The sequence below is a fragment of the Heterodontus francisci genome, chromosome 2, assembly GCF_036365525.1.
Source record: "Heterodontus francisci isolate sHetFra1 chromosome 2, sHetFra1.hap1, whole genome shotgun sequence".
NCBI lineage: Eukaryota > Metazoa > Chordata > Chondrichthyes > Heterodontiformes > Heterodontidae > Heterodontus > Heterodontus francisci.
In genome coordinates, this window is record NC_090372.1 from 49,859,076 (window position 1) to 49,882,183 (window position 23,108).

A 23,108-nucleotide genomic window follows, 5' to 3' on the forward strand; every position below is an offset into this window, starting at 1 on the left:
AATGGATAATCAGAAGCTTTTTCCCAGGTTGGAAGAGTCAGTTACTAGGGGACATAGGTTTAAGGTGCGAGGGGCAAAGTTTAGAGGGGATGTGCGAGGCAAGTTTTTTTACACAGAGTGGGGTGAGTGCCTGGAACTTGCTGCCGGGGGAGGTGGTGGAAGCAGGTACGATAGCGATGTTTAAGAGGCATCTTGACAAATACATAAATAGGATGGGAATAGAGGGATACGGTCCCCGGAAGTGCAGAAGGTGTTAGTTTAGACAGGCATCAAGATCGGCGCAGGCTTGGAGGGCCGAATGGCCTGTTCCTGTGCTGTACTGTTCTTTGTTCTTTGACGCTCACGTAATGACGATGCTCTCTTTGAGAAGTTTGGAATGTATACTGCCAGAAAATTAAATAAGCCTAAGCATCTCTGCAGGTCTTCTTTATCCTGTAGCGTTGGCATGGACTGAACGACTTTGACTGTGCTTGGATCCGGGCAGATACCCGTATCAAAGTAGATAGACCCAAAAGTTGATGTGGCTGACGTTGATGCTGCACGTTTTGCTGTTAAACACTAGCCCCTCTCGTCTGGCAGTCTCTATAAGCATAGGGAGGTTCCTATCGTGTTAGGTTTTAGCACGCCTAACAACAGCAATATCATCTGCAATGCAGACACAACCGGAATGCGCTCAGTGCTGCGGTCCATGTGCTACTGGACGATGTCCTGGCTTGCCGACAAGCCAAGCGGCAGGCATCGAAAACAATGTCTTCCGAATGGGGTTCTGAAAGTTGTCAACTCCTGTGACTCTGCAGATAGGTGAACTGACCAGTACACGTGTTTTGCATCAAGTTTAGAGTAATACTTGGCTCCGGCAAATGTCGGGTTGTGCTCTTCAAGTGTAGGCATTTTATGTGGACACTTCTTGAGTGCCTCGTTCAACCTTCTCGGATCCAGACATAGTCTGTTCATGCCACCTTTCTTGGCTATGGTGGTGATCAAATTGCACCAAACCTTGTGATGCTGTATGCAACGAATTATTCCTTGACTCTCCAAGGTGTTAAGCTCTGCTTTCAGCTTGTCTCATAAGTTAGCACTGCACTTTCGTGGTGAATCTGTGGATGGTGTTGTGTCAACCTTAAGATGAAGAATTGCATCTCTAACAAAATTGTCCAGTGTCCGAATCTGTCGGGGTAGCTCCTTTGTAGGTCCTTGATGGACACAATAGGAGTGCACTTACTTTGACTGTCATGCGTCTTTGACTGGTTTATCTCATGAATTGTAATTATGCAAAGCTCGCTGCACACTGGCAGTCCCGCTACTGCTGGAGCTGCAACGTCAACACGTAAAAAGCTTGTGGTGACCAGGTGGAGTCTCCATACCTGCAATTTAGGGTTAAAAGTCCTAAACAATATATTGGTGACCCATGGTACGGAGTGAATCTCACTCTGCTTGGCTGGATCACTGACTTCCATCTTTCCTGGTACATATCCTTCAGTGGAAGAATGTTAGCAATTGCCCCAGTGTCAACTTTCAGATGTAGTCTGTGTTTTCCATTCTTGCTTGGGCTGATGATTTCTATTGTTGTGGAGGCTTCAGACTTCATTATGGCATCGACTTTACGTGTGACTGTAACTGTGTGAAATGACTGCTCACCCTCTGATATGTCTTTGCCTTTGTCCGCATCATCTCTTTTGCCTATGTTCCTGCCCAACTCATGGACTGGCCTGTGTTACCATGCTTTGGGGACCCTTTTCTGTCCTTTCCATCAGGTAGCACCTGGCACCTGTCGGTGGCTATGATGCGGTTTGCTCTGGCTTGTTCCTTCGTCTTCACTGCCAGACCTCCTGCACATCCTTTCCCAGTGCCCCTTGAGGCTGCACACTTTGCATAATCTTTATATGCTGGGCACTTGTGCTGTTGGTGGAAGAGCCCACACATGTTACATACCCCCTTACATTGCCTGGGTGTCTTGGCTATTTCACCTGCAGTCGACCCTGATCCCAAGGCTTGCAAGCATTGTCAGCAATTGATGGCTTCGTACTTGCACACATCTTGCAGCATGCTTTCAATACCGTGTGCTTTTTGTTTGTCGAGCAAGTCTTTTTGAAAGGCATCTATGTGTGTGAATGCAATCACTAACTCCATAACGCGCTCGGATAGCTACGCATCGGAGAAACCACATTCCTTTTCCTTATCCCTGCATCTGCTCACAAACTGGTCAATGGTTTAATTTAGCTGCTGCCTATAACTCAACTCTAGCCTGTGAATTCAAAAATTCACCCTGACCTTCAGTTGGTCTTCCAGCGTAGACCACAGTTTGGTAGGATCCTTTTGGTTTGTCTCTGATAAACTGGATGTATTAATCCTGTGGAGATCTTCATTGCCTATGGCAATTTTACTTTTAATGGCTTGCTTCTCTAGCTCTGTGACTGCAAGGTCCAGAAAACATAGCTCCATTCATTGCCTGAACAACTTAAACTCACTGAGAACATCTGGAACTTTCCAGTTCATGTTTGGGTACTTGGTCACCATGGCCTTAGATCCAATTATTTCCAAAGGACTTTTCCCCCCTCGTGGAATTGATGTCGGTCCGCTATGCCTAGGGAGCTGGACTTCGGCCATGTCTTAGAGTCATAGAGTTATACAGCACAGAAACAGGCCCTCGGCCCATTGTGTCCTTGCTGGCCATCAAGCACCTATCTATTCTCATCCCATTTTCCAGCACTTGGCCCGTAGCCTTGTACACTATGGTGTTTCAAGTGCACATCTAAATACTTCTTAAATGTTGAGGGTACCTGCCTCTACCACCCCTTCAGGCAGTGTGTTCCAGATTCCAACCACCCTCTGGATGAAGAAAGTTTTCCTCAAATCCCCTCTGAACCTCCTGCCCCTTACCTTAAATCTATGCCCTCTGGTTATTGACCCCTCTGCTGATGGAAACATTTTCTTCCTCTCTACCCTATGTATGCCCCTCATAATTTTGTATACCTCAATCAGGTCCCCCCTCAGCCTTCTGTGTTCTAAGGAAAACAACCCTAGCCTATCCAGTCTCTCTTCATAGCTGAAATGCCAGCCCAGGCAACTTCATGGTGAATCTCCTCTGCATCTTCTCCAGTGCAATCACATCCTTCCTATAGTGTGGCGACCAGAACTGTACACAGTACTGCAGCTGTGGCCTAACTGGCGTTTTATACAGCTCCATCATAACCTCCCTGCTCTTATATTCTATGCCTCGGCTAATAAAGGCAAGTATCCCATATGTCTTCCTAACCACCTTATCTACCTGTGCTGCTGCCTTCAGTGATCTATGGACTAGTACACCAAGGTCCCTCTGACCCTCTGTACTTCCTAGGGTCCTACTATTCATTGTATATTCCCATGCCCTGTTAGTCCTCCCAAAATGCGTCACCACACACTTCTCAGGATTAAATTCCATCTGCTACTGCTCTGCCCATCTTATCAGTCCATCTATATCATCCTGTAATCTAAGGCTTTCCTCCTCACTATTTACGACACCACCAATTTTCGTGTCATCTGCGAACTTACTGATCACACCTCCTACATTCATGTCTAAATCATTAACGTACACTACAAACAGCAAGGGTCCCAGCACCAATCCCTGCGGTGCACCACTGATCACAGGCTTCCAATCACAAAAACAACCCTCGACCATCACCCTCTGCCTCCTACCACTGCCAATTTTGGATCCAATTTGCCAAATGGCCCTGGATCCCATGGGCTCTTACCTTCTTGACCAATCTCCCATGCGGAACCTTATTAAAAGTCTTCCTGAAGTCCATGTAGACTACATCAACTGCTTTACGCTCATCTACACACCTAGTCACCTCCTCAAAAAATTCAATCAAATTTGTTAGACACGATCTCCCCCCGACAAAGCCGTGCAGACTATCCCTGATTAATCCCTGCCTCTCAAAGTGGAGATTAATCCTGTCCCTCAGAATTTTTTCCAACAGTTTCCCTACCACTGAGGTTAGACTCACTGGCCTGTAATTACCTTATTTATCCCTACTACCCTTCTTGAAGAATGGTACCACATTCGCTGTCCCCCAGTACCTTTCCTGTGGCCAGAGAGGATTTGAAAATTTGTATCAGAGCCCCTGCAATCTCCTCCCTTGCCTCACATAGCAGCCTGGGATACATCTCACCTGGGCTTGGGAATTTATCCACTTTTAAACCCGCTATAACCACCTCCCTTTCAATGCTAATTTGTTCAAGTATATCACAATCCCCCTCCCTGATCTCTACACCTATGTCCTCCAGCTCCACGCACAGATTGCCACTTTGGTCCCTAATGGGCCCTATTTCCCTGGTTATCCTGAGCTTTGTGGCTGCAGCGCAGGCTTTCAGTCTCTGGACAGGAGACTCCTTCCCCGGAATCTACTTTGGCAGGAGAACTCGACAGCTTGCAGAGTGACAGCCTAATGCGGGAATGACTCCCTAGCACAGATCGTTGCTGGAAAACTGCCCATCTGGTCGGCGAATTACACAAACACGCCTATCCCTTACAGTACTCTGCAAGAGTTCTGACCCTGAGCGTGGTGGTTGGCGCCAAATCTTCTTTGCTGCTACTTCTTGCCGTTTTTCAAAATGCTGCTCCTTGTCCTCCACCACTGCCACAATATTGTGTTTTTTCTCTTTGTTTCTTAACACAAACACTACGAAACAAGTTGTTAAATAACACACCGGGTACTTTATTCAGGAGAACTCTTTACATGTGCCGTCGACGGACTAACACCAACACTACAGCAACTGAATCACCTGATAGACTATATCACTTCCTGTGTCATCTGCTTAACCTATTTACATATTCATCAGTACGCTCACTTACATTCAGTACAAAGTCATATCACAGTTGGTTGCCCAAATCCCATAATGCCTCCATTAAAATCAGAATCAGGCAGGTTGGGTTCAGTTTGAAATTTTTCACATTCTTACTTCTGACTAGACCCAAACCCACCTATTTTAGGGGTTAAAATTTCCCCACCCTCCCTACCCCACCCCCCAAGCGTGTAATTTACCCAGACATTACATTCTTCCTTCACAATACAATATCTCTTCATTCCTCCTCTTGTTGTGTCCCCTCTCTCTGCTTAATCTTTAATTACTATAATTCAATAAATAGAGGCTTAGCGTCACCACTATAACTCCTCACAATGTAAGTACTGGGGAAGGGATAGGTCTTCTAGAACTTAGCTGTGCAAGCTCTACTTTTCTCCCAGGTTGTTTGCCCAGAAGATATATCTTCCATTCCAGGAGATCCACTGGACAATCTGGAAGGGTTGACATACTGGGCTGAGATACTATTGAACTGCTACCTCAGGGAGTAGACATAGCTGGAGCGCTCTTTGATTTAGAAGCATTATTAAGCAAATTTTCAGGCTGCCATCAAGCTGTAACAGATAGAAATGCGGTGTAAAGATCCTAGCATAAACAAGACCTCATTCTGCATTTGGCCTGGGAGGGTACATAAAGTAATGCAATATTTCCTTGTCTTAAACAGTGGCTGGGGGAAGAGGAAGCAGACCTCAATATTTCCTTGTTTTTGAAGCGAAAAATGCTCCTGGTTTTCTACTGATGATCTCTGCCGGGAGTGTATTTGCTTGGAAATTAGATGAAAGCAGGTTGCAGCTAGGCTGTCACAGGCACTCACAATCTAGAATCATACACTGAGTCACCACTTCAATTGTATGTAGTCCTTAAAGGACAGCCAGATGTGGAGCTATCAGTTCATGATACATTTAAGGGGAAGCTAGGTAAACATATGAGGGAGAAAGAAATAGGAAGTTATGCTTATGTGGTTAACTGAAGAGGGGTGGAAGGAGACTCATGTGGAGCATAAAGACCCTGGCATAAATGCAGCATGGACCAGTTTGGTCAATTGGCCTGTTTCTTTGCTATATAGTCTATGAAAGAAAGAAATTGCATTTATATAGCAACATAATATCATGTACATGCAGCATCCAAAAGCCCATCACAACCAATTAATTATTTTTAAATGCAGTCACTATTGTGTAGACAAAACATGACAGCCATTTTGTACCTCTTAAAGAGCACAAGAGATATATGATCAATTAATATACTGATTGAAGGAGGAACGTTGGCCAGGATATAGAGGGAACTCCCTGCTTTTCTTTAAACAGTGCTATGATATCCTTAACCATAGAAACAGGCTGATGGGGCCACAGTTTAATGTGTCATCTGAAATGTGACACTTCTGACACTGCAGCCCTCCCTCAGTGCTGCACTGGAATATCACCCTAGAATATGTAGATTATGTGCTCAAATCCTGGATTAGGCTGAAATGTCCAAACTTCTGACTCTGAGGCGATCGTTGATAAAATTAAAGGGAACAACAACTGTGGAAAGTACAGTCTTCAACACTTAAACCGCCTATATTTAAATTAAGCAATCATTTAAACCAGCCACAAAGGGCTGCGCTATAGGCACTAGAAAATGCTGATAATTGTGTCCCAGGTCCATAATTTCTCTGTGTTCATCCAGGAACTTCTTTGATCAAATGCAGTTCTTCAAATATTCTGCTCCCTGTTGTACTACCTACTTACTGGCCCTGATATTTATGGGGAAGCATGGAGCGAGTGGGGTGCGCATATGTGGCTGGGAAACTCAGAAAGGCGAGGAATGCAGAGGCCCTGTCGTATTTAACGTCAAGATCGCATTAGAATTTTTGACTCCGTTTCCCACCTGAGAGCCGACCAAATTAAGGGCTGGCTGACTGTCAGGCAGGAAAGCCTGTGGCAGAAGTTTCAGGTGTGGGGAAAATAAGAGCACAGTGGCTAGGAGGGACAAGGGATGTCGGGGGAGGGAAAGATCATGGGCAGGGAAAGGTTGGGGGTATCAGTCGATCACAAGGAGGGAGAGATTGCTGTTAAATTCAAATGGCTTCCAAAATCTGAGGAATAGAGCCTCATTAAAATTTTGTATTGCCAACCCACCTGTTCAGACGTCCCAAAGCCAGCATGGTCAAACTGAAAATAGGCATATTTGTGGTGGGTTGTGGTGAGATTTCACATTTTTACCAATTCCTGCCATCAGTGGGGGTGGGGGTTAAAATTACCCTCAATGTCTTGTGAAAATGTGCAGCTGGAGTTGTTTTAGTGTGGGTGGGGATGTGTTCGTTCCATAACAATCTTCACTTGTACTGAGTCCTATTATAAAAGTTTTTTGTGACCAGAAAGGCAAGAGCAATATTAAAGTATAATCACCTTTTTTTTTCTTTTTAAAGATATAAATCAAATGAAGAATATGTGTATGTTCGGGGTCGAGGGAGGGGAAAGTATATTTGTGAGGAATGTGGAATACGTTGCAAGAAACCCAGTATGCTGAGAAAGCACATTCGCACCCATACTGACCTTCGACCTTATCACTGCAGCTACTGCAACTTCTCCTTTAAAACGAAAGGTAAGTTGATGTTGCATACAGTAGCTACAGGTGCTTACTTTGTCAAACTCTTAAATACACCTCAGTTTACTGGTATACATAGGTTCTATTTGCATGCCTTATGCAATACCCAAAATTGCAGGTTGTTGAAACTGTTGTGTGATCACCCCACTTTGTGTGATTGTTAAGTCTCAGCCCCAAGGATGGAGAATGCAAAATGCCCAATATAGGTAAATGTCCTGACCTTTACTTCTCACTATTTCTTTCTCGTTCCCCAACTAACAAAATCTTTCATTTAAAAAAACACAAAATATTTTAGGTTTTGTGACTTGGCTCTTGGATGATCTAGATCCTGTTAACTGGATTAGAAAATCTACAAGCTGCATTTAATGTATGGGTGATATAGGCTGCATTTATTGCTCATCACTTCTTACCTTGAGGAGGGAGTGAAAGACCTTACAAAAAAGATTTTTACAACTCCGTGGGAATTAAGAATTACCAACATCATGTAGGGCTGGAAGTACATTTAGGTAAAGTTTGGGGAGGAGCCCTGTATAGCAGCAGCTCATGTAATTCTAAACTTGCCATTTTTGGTCCTCCACAGTTGTGCCATCAGATAAAACTGGGTGGAGCTTGTGCCATGCATGACACTCCCAAACCTCCCAAAATGGCAATTACACCTAGGGACCCCAGTTTTCATATTAAAAGAACTTCCCATCTGAAACAGGTGTATGCTTCTGCCATCCAGCTTTAAGCCTCTTTCAGGTTAGTGTTACCCTGATAGGGAGTGGGGATGGAGCAGTAAGTTTTATACCTGCCACATTTGGGTCGCTACTGCCCAGTTTATACCCAACGGAGCAAATGAATATTCCCTGACCACACCTCCTCCCAGTGTTCTTTTTCACATCGTGTCATGTTATGTTATATGGCCTGCTGACAGGGCAGGCAGGGCTTCATTTTAATGTCTTATCTAAAAGGACAACAGCTTCGATAATGCAGCACTCTCTCAGTATTTCACTGACATTTCAGTCTAGATTCTGTGCAGAAGTCCTGGATTGGATTTGTACTCGCAACTTTCTGCTTGGGTGAGAATGAGCTAAGGATGACACCTTTTAAATTGTGTAGCTATTCCTTTTCCCAGTTTATTCTCTCCTCACTTCAGGGTGCTAGTGTATTGTTTTCCTTCTTCTCCCAGTACTGCACCAGGGTGGCCTTTCTATACATCTGAGCATAGACAATGAATGTTGACAAGCTGTTCAACGTTGAAGACCATCAGTCTTGTATTGTCACCTGGCATCCACAGACAGCACTTTTCAGCCGACCAACAATAGGGATTATTGAACTCAGGACATGAATTGCCGGCACTAGTTATTGCTAGCTTGCTTGCTCCCTAATCCACTTACCATAATAGCTCCACTTGCATGTGTGTTTTAAAAGGAAAATGTAGCATCAAAAAAGAACTTCAAAAGCGTTACAGCAAAGTGGAACTATATTCTAACACCAGAATGAAAGGCAGCCTGGCAACTTTGTAGAAATCAAGGCTTATTGCAGTTTCCTGCTCTGACTCATTTTTACTCAGGATCTGAAATCTCTGGCACTCCTTACCTCCCTCAGTCTTTTCTTTCTTCTATACCTTCAAACTTCTAAAAAGCTTGGTGGCATCTAACCACTATTTCCTGACTTGGCTAGTCTTGTAACCTTGGTGGAGTTCTGCACTATGGGGCTTAGCCCCTGATCTTGGTTTTGTAACAAAAGTAAGACGGATCATTTAACTGTGAATTTATTTATTTATTTTGACAGCACTGAAACAGGCCCTTCGGCCCACCGAGTTTGTGCCGACCAACAACCACCCACTTATACTAACCCTACAGTAATCCCATATTCCCTACCACCTACCTACACTAGGGGCAATTTACAACAGCCAATTTACCTATCACCTGCAAGTCTTTGGTGGTGGGAGGAAACCGGAGCACCCGGAGAAAACCCAAGCGGTCACAGGGAGAACTTGCAAACGCCGCACAGGCAGTACCCAGAATCGAACCCGGGTCCCTGGAGCTGTGAGGCTGCGGTGCTAACCACTGCGCCACTGTGCCGCCCTTAGAAGGGTGAAGGGTGTTCCTTTCAGAGCTTTTTATTATTAGTTTTATACTGGAGTTAGCTGTTGAATTATTGATAAAATGCACATTGAAGAGAACTAACTCAATTAGCAGATTTTCTGGGATGTATAGCCAAGTTACTGACTTGAATTGCTCCATATAAAGCTAAACATGGATTCTACCACTTCCATAAAAGCTGCTCTAGCTGGTATTTTACTTGTTTTCAAAGGAAACCTGACCAAGCACATGAAGTCCAAAGCTCACAGCAAAAAGTGCATGGAAATAGGAGTGACAGCTGCTCCAATAGATGATCAAGACACCGATGAGTCAGGTATGGATATACTGTACTAGGGCCAATTTTAATGCTACCTACCCAGCAGAACCCAGGCAAATGGAAAATTAAAATAATCATATGGATTTACACCCACTCTGAATCCACTGCCTTCCTGGCATTGCAATTTTGTTCTGCTCTTTTGAGCATGTGAGTGGGACACCAGCCAGAAGACCCTGGGGTCCTTCTTTAAATATGCAAATCAGTCTCTGGTTAGGTCATTGGGGCCCAACTGCAATTTTAACGTGAGGCCTGCTCAGGGAAGCAATCATGGCTTTCCGGCCAGGACAACCTGGTGGCAGGCAGATCTGGGACCAGAAGAGACTCGAAAGTAATTTATTTTTCGTTTGTTTCCTTGTGAGCCAGAAGGAGCAGGACATCTCCCCTGGCCCTCCCCAAGGAAACAGGACATCTCCCCTGGCCCTCCCCAAGGAAACCATGATCTGCCTTGCCCAGAGTTGTCTTCCTGATGCCTCTCTACCTATTTAACTGACTAATCGTCAGCTAGCACTTACCGGATATTACATTTTCCTGGGCTGCAAACTGTGGATGGCCAACAGTGCCCCTGTCCACCTTGACCGTTGCCTGCAGACACCTGCTGGAAGTCAAAATCGGTGCTACTGTCTCAGAATAATGAATGCATGTTCATAGGCAGAGGTTGAACTCTGTGGTGTGATTATCAACTCTTCATTTAAAGTAGAGAATATCACTAGGAATTTTTTTGGACACTCTCCCAATTAGCGGAAACCCCATTTGTATAGTGTATCTAGGGTTTCCATCGTTCTTCTGCTGAAGTTACGACAGATAAATTGGAGGAATTCCCCCTTCCTCCCGGAAGAAATTTCCAGCATATGCCTAACTAGCCAAAAACTGGGATGCATCTCGATTGCACTTGAGTTGTACATACAGTATAGTTCATGGGTATGGCTGTAGTTTGTGGCATACATATTTGTGAAACACTTTGGGGTGTTCTGAGACTGTGATCAGGCACTTTGTAAATGTAAGCTTTTTCTTTCATTTTATCTCAATGGACATGGATGCATTGACGAGAATTCAGAAGAAAGTGACAATAATGTAAAACTTTGGCAAGAGGAGAGGTTTATAATTGGAGTTTATATTAGAGAAAAGATTAATAGTGCTTTTTTTTAAAAAAAAACCTTAACTTGGAACAGATGAGTTAATTCATTTGAGGTAGCTTGTTCTGGCAGGTTTATTTTATAAATGAAAAAAATAGAATTAAGGAGAAAGTGGTAGTATAGGAATGAAATTGTATCAGTTGCAGGCAAAGAAAGAAAAAAAAGATTTGCATTCTGAAAGCAGGGAGTATCGCCAGGAATTTTATCGGGGGCTCTCACAATTAACCTCCATAACTTCAGCAGAAACCCGATTTGCGCAGTGTATCCAGGGTTTCCTTCATTCTTCTGCCAAAGAGGGATGGTGGTGGATGTTTTTCAGACTGACAGGTGGTTTGCAGGGTGTTCCCTTGGGTGAGTTTTAGGTCTATTACTCTGTTCAATTTTTATATGCAACCTAGACTCAGGTGTGGGGAGCAGCACTATAAAGTTTGTAGAAAATGTGAAACTTGGCAAAGTTGCAGATAGTGACAATGATAGTTATAGACTTCAGGATGACATAGACAGGATGGTGAAATGGGCAAAAGCATGGCGGATGGAATTTAACAGCTCCAGCGACCCGGGTTCAATTCTGGGTACTGCCTGTGCGGAGTTTGCAAGTTCTCCCTGTGTCTGCGTGGGTTTTCGCCGGGCACTCCGGTTTCCTCCCACCACCAAGGACTTGCAGGTTGATAGGTAAATTGGCCATTATAAATTTCCCCTACTATAGGTAGGTGGTAGGGGAATATAGGGACAGGTGGGGATGTGGTAGAAATATGGGATTAGTATAAATGGGTGGTTGATGGTCGGCACAGACTCGGTGGGCCGAAGGGCCTGTTTCAGTGCTGTATCTCTAAATAAAAATAAAATAAATAAAAATAAATAAAAAATAAAATGTGAATTGCTATACTCAGGGAGGGGAAAGACAGTATGCTATAAATGGCACGATTTTGAGTAGTGTAGATGAGCAGCAGAGACAGCTTGCTGTCCATATACACAAACCCTTAAAGCTGGCTGGGCAAGTTGTTAAGATGGTTAAAACGCATATGGGTTACTCGGGCTTATAAATAGAGGTATAGAATATAAAAGCAAAGCAATCATGCTAGATCTAAATCACTGGTTAGGCTTCAGCTGGAGTATTGTGAATATTTCTAGGCGCAACACTTCAGAAGGATGTAAAGGTAAAATGGGACCATCGGGAGGAGAGGTGGAAGGGGACCAGCAGGAGGAGAGTTGGAAGGGGACCAGCAGAAGGAGGGGTAGAAAGGGACTGGCGGGAGGAGAGATAGAACGGGACCAGCAGGAGGTGGAGGTAGTAGGGGACCTTTGAGGAGAGGGAGAATGGGACCAGTGGGAGGAGAGCAATGTTCCCTCTAAGGTGTATGCGTACGTGGCTGTGCAGCAATCTGGAATGCACCACCCATTGAAATCAATAGTCTGCTCTCAACTTTGTGAACATTCTGTAACTTTTAAAATGTAAGCTGCCCATGGACAAAAAAGTAGTGCTCAGAAAAATTTATAGCCCACCCCAATGCAAAGAAAATGTAGAGAGAACATTGCTCCTAACCCAAAATTGCCTTCTTTTTATGTTGAAAATCTGTTTGTGTTTTGGAGGCAAGCTAACAGCCCTTCCACCACTTCAATGAATAAATCAACCTCTCCAGCTTAGACTGAACCCAGTTGTAGGGAAGAGAACATAATATTGCCTCTAGTAAGAGCAATATCTAAACCTTGATGAGAATGGACTATTACCCAAGAGCAATAATCGGCTCAGAACTTTGCGACACTTCACACTTCCCTCCGGCTAATTTTAATTTTCCTGTCCTTACAGAAGAACAGGAGTAGACCATTCAGGAGTAAACCTGCTCTGCCATTCAGTCAGATCATGGCTGATTGGTACTTCACTTCCATTTACCCATTGTTGGTCTATACCTCTCAAAACCCTTATCTAACAAAATTCTAGCTACCTCAGTCTTGAACATTTGAATTGTCCCAGCATCCACAGTCTTTTCATAGAATCATAGAATAATACAGCATGGAGGAGGCCTTTCAGCCCATTGAGTCTGCACTGACTCTTTCAGAGAGCAATCCAGTTAATTCCACTCCCACACTCTTTCCCCATATCCCTGCAATTTTTTTCTCCTTCTAGTATTTATCCAATTCCATTTTGAAGACTGCTTTTGTATCGGTATCCACCACTCTATCAGTTAGTGTGTTCCAAATCCTAGCCACTCATTGCATGAAAAGTTTTTCTTCAATCAAGGCCTACAGCTGCCTAGGCCCAAAGCTCTAGAATACCCTCCCTACACCTCTCCACCTCACTTTCCTCCTTTGAGACACTCCTTAAAACTACCTCTTGGACCAAGCTTTTGGTCATGTGCCCTAATATCGCCTTATGTAGCTCGGTGTCATATTTTGTTTTATAATGCCTCTGTGAATCGCATTTGAATGGTTTATTGCATTAAGGCGCTAAATACAAGTTGTTCTTGTAGCCCATGCCACCTCTGGTCCTTTTGCTAATCATCTTAAATCTGTACATCAGGTTATTGACCCTTCAGCCATTAGAAACAATTTCTGTTTATTTATCTATCTCTAGGATAAGGAGAGTTCTAGATTCCACTACCCTTTATGTGAAGTAATGCTGCCTGATCTTACTCCAAAATGGTCTAGTTCTAATTTAAAAATGGTGCCCCCTTGTTCTGGATTCCACTACTGATTTCACTGTGTCTACCCTATCAAATCCTTTTCTCATTTTAATCACCTCAATTTGATCACCTTTCAGCTTCATAGACTGAAGGATTGCCAACCAAGTTTATGCAACTTGTACTCACGATTTAACCCTTTAAGCCCTGGTATAATTCTGGCTAATCTGCACTATACTGACTCCAAGGCCAAATATATCCTGCCTGAGGTGCAGTGCTCAAGAATAAAAGCAGTACTCTAGATGAATTCTGACTAAGATTCTGTACAGCTGAAGCATAGCTTCCTGTGTTTTGTATTTCAGCCCATTTGAGATAAAGACAAACATTCCATTAGCCATTTTGATTACGTTTTATACTGTGCACTAGCTTTTAATACAAAATACAGTCAATGCTGGAAATCGGAAATTAAATAAAAACAGAAAATGCTGGAAATGCTCAGCAGGAGAGAAGCAGAGTTGTTTCAGGTCAATGACTTTTGCTTCCGATTTCCACCCTTCTCTCACCTTCACATGGTCCATCTTTGATTTTTCTCTTCCATTCTGATGAAAGATCATTAACCTGAAATGTTAACTCTGGTTCTCTCTTCACCGATGCTGCCTGACCTGCTGAATATTTCCAGCAATTTCTTTTTATGTTACACTAACTTTTAATTATTTGTGTACATGGACACCCGATACCCTTTGCTTGTCCACAGTACCTAGTCTCTTGCCATTTAATAATTGCTTATATTTTAATTTCAAAGTGGATGACCTCTTACTCCCTCACATTGAACTCTACTTGGTACCATTTTTTCCCACTCACTTAATGGGGTGGGAATTTTAACCTAAAAAAGCAAGTGGATTTGGGAGTGTGTGGGTGGTTAAAAGGGCTGGAAATGGCAACGTGTTGGGAAGCCGATTGCAACCCACCAACTTCCACTTTTAACCGCAGCATGTTCGGCTGCATGCATGGGAACCCCCTTGGGAGAGGTGGGTTGCCAATTTAAATATTTTAAAAGGCAATTAGATATTTTAACTGGACTTTTCTAATCTAATTCTGAGTGCATGGGTATCCCGGGCTTCCTGGAACTCACCAGTGAAAGCAAGGCAAGAGGACAGTGGGAATTGAGGGGGCTGAACAATGCCAAGGAAATAAAGTCCTATCGGATTTAGACCTCACACTTGCTTTGTTTCCTAAGTGAAAGGCTTTTGCTCACAGTACTTGTTCTGAGAGTGTGCTTTTACTACTTTAGAGGTCATTTCCAATACTTTGGAGTTTTGTGCACCTACATTCCCATCTCTCAAACATCAGTTCAGCATGGGTGCTGCAATATGCAGCTTTACCTTGGACCTTAGATGAGGACCAAGATGAGCAACAGCCAAAGCAACACCAGCAGGAGCAGCAGCAACCTTCTCAGCAACCTGCTGCTGCACCGTAGAGAGGGGGTGGACACAGAGGTACAATCGAAGGCACATGACCTCTAGAACTGTCACTGAGCAAGCAATCAGAATGATGAAGATGCATTTTAGGTGCTTGGACAGATCTGGGGCACCCTTCAGAATGTGCAGGCCCTGGTATCGAGAATAATAATGGCGTGCTACGCCTTACACAACATAGTACAGCAGCAAGGACTGGAGCTCCAGGAGGAAGAAGGTGTGAGCGCACTGCCTCTTCAGAGGAGGAAGAACGTGATGTGGCAAGCGCACCAGCAGTGGCACACATTGATACCAGAGATGGTCTAATTCTGGCATGGTTCAGTTAGATTGAAGCAGTGTATGCATCTAGCAGCCATGTACTGAATCCACTTGGCCCCTCCATCCTCCAGCACAAAGTAGTTCAACAATCAAAAAAGCATTCCTGTCACAGACACCTATTGTTTGTCTAACTCTTGTCTTACTATTCATCACAAGTAAGAAGGCAACTTGCCAGACAGCAGACACTTGACGGGCCTGTGGGAAATGAAAGACATGATTTAGAACTGTCAAGTTAAGGTGTCATGTCAACTTTGTACATATTATCGTATTTCACTGGCTGCTGATAATCAAGTCAACATGAATGAGCATTGTATGCTAAGTGGCTGTGCAAAATTTAATTCTGTCACCAGATAGCTGGAGGTCTCCATCTCTGATGGCCCAGCATGCTGAGACTCAGCTTATCTCCAATATCACCTCCTCTGCAGATGCAGTATGGAGATGGCTGGAGAGCTACCTCTAGTTCTCTACTTCTCCCTGGTGTTCTGTGCTCTCTTTTTCTGCAAGGAGGGAAAAAAGAGACCTATGAGTGAGAGTAATGGAATGTGTTGAGTGGATGGATGCCATTTGTTGAGCATCACTGTGAGGGATAGGTTTGACATTGTATTAAAATGAGGGTCGGTGTCGGTGGTGGATGGTCAGATGGTGAGGATATGCATAGTAAGAAATGCGTGCACCTGCAAGGCAAGGTGGTATGAGGAATGACATGCAAGAGTAGGCTTGGGAAGGCAGAGGGGGGTTGGGGTTAGACACACATCAGGATGTACTTGACACTCACTTTTCCTGATCTGATTAAGTTATTAAACCTCTTCTGGCATCATTTTGTCTGTTGCTGACCTCTTCTGCAATCTTCAGTCATGCTTATTTGTTCTCTGAGGCAAGCTTCCTACAGTCAGCAGGGAAGACGATTTTTCTGCAGGTCCTTGCAGATCGCAGCTTCAACTCGAGGGAGGCATCAGTGAACAAGGTGCAGACTTGTAATGTAAATTCATTGGTGCAGTTTCTTCCTCTGTTCAAACACCTGGATAGTCTTCAACTTTCATTTTCTCAGGGTTCCTTTCAGTTGAAATAGACTGTTGTGTATTGTCATCTTTCCCACTCACACTAATTGGTTCAAGAACCTGGAAGCCAAATGCTAATGCAGTTACTGGGTTAAAAAGCTACTGGGTTTACTTGCTGCCAGTGTGTTGCCAAGTTAAAAATCCAGCCCAGTCTGTCTATGTCCATTTGCTACTTCCTGCTTCCCTGTTCCCCCTCCAGTCTCCTCTCTCCCTTTTCCTCCTCCCTTCCCATCCATCAGCATTCCCCCTTTCCTCCTGCCTCCATCCATTTATGCCCTTGCCCATTAATTTTATTTTATTCTTTCATGGGATGTGGGTGTCGCTGACTGGATCTGCATTTGTTGCCCATCTCCAATTGCCCTTGAGAAGGTGATGGTGAGCTGCCTTCTTGAACTGTTGAAGTCCATCAGGTGTGGGTACACCCACAATGCTGTTAAAGTTCCAGGATTTTGATCCAGTGACAGTGAAGGAACAGAGATATATTTCCAAGTCAGGATGGTGTGTGACTTCAAGGGAAACTTGCAAGTAGTGGCGTTTCCATGCATCTGCTGTCTTTGTCCTTCTAGGTGGTAGAGGTCATGGGTTTGGAAGGTGCTGTTGAAAGAGGCCTGGTGAGTTGCTGCAGTGCATCAGTACACGCTGCTGCCACTGTGCGTCAGTAGTGGAGGGAGTGAATGTTGAAGGTGGTGGATGGGGTCCCAATTAAGTGGGCTGCTTTGTCCTGGATGGTGTCAAGCTTCCTGAGTGTTGTTGGAGCAGCACTCATCCAGCAAGTGGAGAGTATTCTATCACACACCTGATTTGTGCCTTATAGATAGTGGGCAGTCTTTGGGGAGTCAGGAGGTGGGTTACACTCTACAGAATTCCCAGTCTCCAACCTGCTGTTGTAGTCACAGTATTTATGTGGCTGGTCCAGTTCAGTTTCTGGTCAATGGTAACCCTCAGGTTCTTGATAGAGGGGGATTCAGCGATGTTAATGCCATTGAACATCATGGGACGATGGTTAGATTCTCTCTTATTGAAGATTGTCATTGCCTGGCATTTGTGTAGCGTGGATGTTATTTGCTACTAATCAGCCCAAGCCTGAATGTTGTCCAATTCTTGCTGCTTCAGTATCTGAAGAGTTGCGAATGGTACTGAATATTGTACAATCATCGGCAAACACCCCACTTCTGACCTTATGATGAAGGGAAGGTCATTAATGAAGCAGCTGAAGATGGTTGGACCTATGACACTACCCTGAGGAACTCCTGCAGCAATGTCCTGGGGCTAAGATGATTGGCCTCCAACAACCACAACCATCTTCCTTTATGCTAGGTATGACTCAACCAGTGTTAATTTTTCCCTTTGATTCCCATTGACTTCAGTTTGGCTAGGGCCCCTTGATGCCACACTCAGTCAAATGCTACCTTGATATCCAGGGCAATCACTCTCACCTCACCTCTTGAGTTCAGCTCTTTTGCCCATGTTTGGACCAAGGCTGTAATGAGGTCAGGAGCCGTGTAGACCTGACGGAACCTTGCTTGATTTGAATACCACACTTGGTCATCATTCCTGTGTGCAATACCATAGGAGATGTACTGGTATAATATGCCTATGGCCTGTGGCAAGATGATTATTGTGCACTTGTGACTTTAATCTTAGCTGTTTCTAACATAACAGCAGGTTCTAGTTGATTGCTTTTTGATTGATTGACTAAGAAGCAAGAATCTTGTGATTTCTTGTACTTCCTACCCCTATTCCCCCACACTTGTGCATGCAGATGTAATGAATGGTGTTTGAATGTCCTAAAGTAGGTGCTGCAGATGTCAAGCTATATTTTATAGTAACTAGCTTCAGAAATAGATTTGAACTATTTTAATCAAATACTTAATCAAATAAATAAAAAATAAAATAAATTAAAAAAATAAATAAAGGAAACTTTACGAATCTGTTTTCATTCTATATTTTCAGCTTCTAGGAAAGGTCTTTCTTGGTCTGCGCCCAGGTGATCCAGCTGCCTTGGGGGCAGCAAATATTGGAAAATCAGGCAGAGTGCACAACTGTAAAGGAACCCACCAGATCATTCATTTAATGGAGAATATTGGATAGGTTCTTTTACAGGTGAGTACTTCGACCCACTCAATTTTCCAGTATTTCTTGCGCTTAGGTATATCTGGATCAACTGGGTGCACTTCCAGGTAAATACTTCCCGTATATGTTTTCATTTGCAAAAAGATTATGTTTTTACTTCCTATTCATGTAATTAGTATATTTTAGAGCTGTACCTTTTTAAACTAAGATGCAGCTGAATGAGGCAACTTTTGTTTGCTAAAATAAATTGGTTTGGCTTGCTGTAAACATTAATAGCAGTAAATGCAATTTACCACAACAGCCAGTAACTGGCAACAAAAATTCATCGAACTGAACATCCTCCAGTGTACAGGTTAACAAGGCCATTATCATCCAACAATCGGATACACAAAAAGCCTGCCATGATAAATAATCTTTTTCCTTTCCACACGCATGCACCTGTGCACACACAATAAACGTGCTATGTGAACTTCACTCCACAGCAAATAACACATCAACACAAATAGCCATGCTGCTATTTTTAAAGTGTAATCATGTGTGACAAAAAATAGATTTTTTTGTCTATGTTGAATTTTTAACTTGTACATTTCATTGTTGGAAAACGCATCTGTGAAGTTAAAACCAAAGGTCACATATCTGGTAGCTAGTGTACAGAATAATAATTCTCTATTGCAACCCCTGGGTCATCTTAGCGTCTCTCTCGATATATTGGGCAGGTTAGGAGACACTACTGATTTCAGGGTATGTAAGATCTGCTTACTGGAATAGCCAGTGACACTGAATCAAAAAACTATCAAGTATAAATGCCACCCCCACCCCCACCCCCAAAATATAATTGCCTGCTTAAATGTATTATCAATTATGCTGGGAATGGAAGCTTGAGAATGGACTCATAATTTAGCTCCTAGCTCCTGGTACTCTCCACAGAATCACAGAATTGTTACAGCACAGAAGGAGGCCATTTGACCCATCATGTCTGCACTGGCTCTCTGAATAAGCAATTCATATAGTGCCATTCCCCTGCTTTCTCCTGTAAGACTGCACATTCTTCCTTTTCAGATAACTATCTAATTCCATTTTGAATGCCTCGATTGAACCTGCTTCCACCACACTGTCTGGCAGTGCATTCCAGATCCTAACCGCTCACTGTTTTAAAAGGTTTTTCCTCATGTTGCCATTGCTTTTTTTGGCAATTATTACACTCAAAGGGTTGTGAATCTTTGGAATTCTCTACCCCAGAGGGTAATGCATGTTCCATCATTGAATACATTTAAGGCTGGGATAGATAGATTTTTGGTCTCGCAGGGAATCAAGGGATATGGGGAGTAAAGATGTGCAAAGGAAACCCGACCCCATTCCAAATGCCGGAGCCGGAAGCCCAACATGACCTGGCCCGAACCTGACGTGTCGTTGGATCCCGTCGGGGTCGGGTCGGGTAGCAGGCCTTTACATCAGGACACGGGTAAAGGCCTGCTACCCGACGGGTCCCAACGATATGTGTCGGGTTCGGGCCAGGTCGGGTCCGACTTCTGGGTCCGGCATTCGGACTCGGTCAAGTTTCCTTTGCACACCTTTAATGGGGAGCGAGCAGGAAAGTGGAATTGAACCTCAAGATCAGCCATGATCATATTGAAAGGTGGAGCAGGCTCGATGGGCTATCTGGTCTACTTCTGCTCCTATTTCTTGTGTTTTTGTGTTACCTTAAATAATTACCGTTCTTGATCCTTTCACAGGTGGGAACAGTTTTTCCCTATCTATTCTGTCCAAACCCTTCATGATTTTGAATACCTCTATCAAATCTCCTCTCAGCCTTCTCTTCTCCAAGGAAAACAGTCCCAACTTCTGCAGTCTGTCTTTGTAAATGAAGTTCCGTATCCTTGGAACCATTCTCCTGAATCTTTTTTGCACTCCTTCCGACGCCCTCACGTCTTTTCTAAAGTTCGGCGCCCAAAACTGGAAGCAATACTCCAGTTGAGGCTGAACCAGTATCTTATGCAAGTTTAACATAACATCCTTGCCCTTGTGCTCTATATCTATTAATAAAGCTTAGGGTACTATATGTTTTATTAACCGCGCTTTCAACCTCCTGCCATCTTCAATAACTTATGCACATATACACCCAGGTTCCTCTGCTGCTGCACCCTCATTAGAGTTGAACAGGACCTCTTGCCTACTTTTCCCCACTTTATTGATCCAAATATTGATCACAATTATTGGATCCTCCCTCTCCCTCTCCCATATTATTTCAAGTTGGTTTGAGATATCCCTCACCATGGCACAAGTAGGCAACATACCAGGGTGAGCCTCTTGATCCAGTTTACAATAGATGCTACCCTCCCTAATTATTGAGTCCACTACAGCTACCAAATTAAGTTCCCCTCTTCCTCCTCCCCGCTTTGGGCAACCTCCTGCTTCAAAGTGCAGTGATCAGCATTCTGGCTGTCCTTCCAACAGTCTTTATCCTTATCCTCATCGGTGGGAACTACATTTACCTGTTGGATAGGAACAGGTTCGGCAGATCTCTGTTCTGTATCTCACTCAATACCCTTTACTCAGTACACTATTGGATACACCAACCCCGTTCTGATCCTGCACCTCTCTATGACATTTGACTGAGGTCTGGAGCAAACTGTCTAGATACTTGTCCCCATGCCACCCACACCTACCTCCCCACCCCACCTTGTGTTTTGGAGTGTCTCCAACTCACATTCCAGCTCGATGTCTGTATTGGAGAGATTTGAGACAGAGACGTCTATGGCAGGTGTGTTTGCTCAGGACAGTCTCTGAAACTCCCACATGCTGCAGTCCAGGCACACAAGCTGCTCTGCCATATCTTAGGTCATTAGAGTCATAGAGTCATTTACAGTACAGAAGGAGGCTATTCAGGCCATCAAGTTCATGTTGGCTCTCCATGGAGCAATCCAGTCAGTCCCACTCCCCTGCTCAACCCCTGTAAGTTTATTTCCTTCCAGTACTCATCCAATTTCAATTTGAAAGCGATGATTGTCTCCGCTTCCACCATCCCCATGGGCAGCAAGTTCCGGGTCATTACCACTTTCTGCGTAAAACAAAGTTCTTCCTCATATTCCCCCTGCATCTTTTGCCCAAAACCTTCAATCTCCGCCCCCTTGTCATTGTACCATCAGTTAATGGAAACAGTTTTTCCATGTCTATCTTATCTAGGCCTGTTATAATCTTGTACACCTCTACTAAATCTCTCCTCAATCTCCTTTGCTTCAAGAAGCACAACCCCAGCTTTTCCAACCTAACCTTGTAACTAAAATTCCCCATCCCTGGAACTATTCAGGTAAATCTTCCCTGCACCCTCTTAAGGACCGTCACATCCTTCCTAACGTGTGGTGACCAGAACTGGAAGCAATACTCGAGTTGGGGCCAAACCAGAACTGTATAAAGGTTCAACATAACCTCCCTGCTTTTGTACTCAGTGCCTCTATTTATAAAGCCCAAGATCCCAGATGCTTTGCTAATCACTGTTCAATATGTCATAGAGTCGTACAGCATAGAAACAGGCCCTTCAGCCCACCGCGTCCATGCCGACCATAATGCCTATTTATACTAATCCCACCTGCCTGCATTAATTCCATATCCCTCTATGCCTTGCTCATTCAAGTACCTGTCCAGATACCTCTCAAATGTTGCTACTGTTCCTGCTTCCACCACCTCCTCTGGCAGCTCATTCCAGAAACCCACTATTCTTTGTGTGAAAAATTTACCCCTTTGATCCCCTTTAAATCTCCTCCCTCTCACCTTAAATCTATGCCCTCTAGTTTTAGTCACCCCTACCATGGGAAACAGACACAAAAACAAGAAATGCTGGATTCACTCAGCAGGTCTGGCAGCATCTGTGGAAAGAGAAGCAGAGTTAACGTTTCGAGTCAGTGACCCTTCTTCGGAACTGACAAATATTAGAAAAGTCACAGATTATAAACAAGTGAGGTGGGGGTTGGGCAAGAGATAACAAAGGAGAAGGTGCGGATTGGACCAGGCCACATAGCTGACCAAAAGGTCACAGAGCAAAGGCAAACAATATGTTAATGGTGTTTTGAAAGACAAAGCATTAGTACAGATTAGGTGTGAATATACTGAATATAGAACATCAGCAAGTGCAAACCTGAAGAAAAACAACCTGAAAAAAACAGTGGGTAAGCAAACTGAACAAACTAAGACGAAATGAAATAAATGCAAAAAATGTAAAAAGGAATGCAAAAAAAAAGGAAGAAAAAATAACTAAAAATGACTAAAAATGAAAGTAAAGTGGGGGGCTGTCATGCTCTGAAATTATTGAACTCAATGTTCAGTCCGGCAGGCTGTAGTGTGCCTAATCGGTAGATGAGATGCTGTACCTCGAGCTTGCGTTGATGTTCACTGGAACACTGCAGCAATCCCAGGACAGAGATGTGAGCATGAGAGCAGGGGGGAGTGTTGAAATGGCAAGCAACCGGAAGCTCAGGGTCCTGCTTGCGGACTGAGCGGAGATGTTCCGCAAAGCGGTCACCCAGAGGAGTGACCACACTGTGAGCAGCGAATACAGTATACTACATTGAAAGAAGTACGTAAATCGCTGCTTCACCTGAAAGG

The 23,108-nt window shown here is 43.9% G+C and overlaps 1 protein-coding gene across 7 annotated transcripts in view; it reads left to right on the top strand.

Moving 5' to 3' along the window:
• Positions 1-23,108, top strand: part of hivep1 (HIVEP zinc finger 1) — a 405,502-nt gene that overhangs the window by 336,396 nt on the left and 45,998 nt on the right. For all 7 annotated transcript variants that reach the window (XM_068058180.1, XM_068058215.1, XM_068058223.1 and 4 more), the window contains 2 exons: positions 7,250-7,425; positions 9,730-9,831. In XM_068058180.1, coding sequence (XP_067914281.1) covers positions 7,250-7,425; positions 9,730-9,831 — 278 coding nt within the window. The remainder of the gene's footprint in view (positions 1-7,249; positions 7,426-9,729; positions 9,832-23,108) is intronic.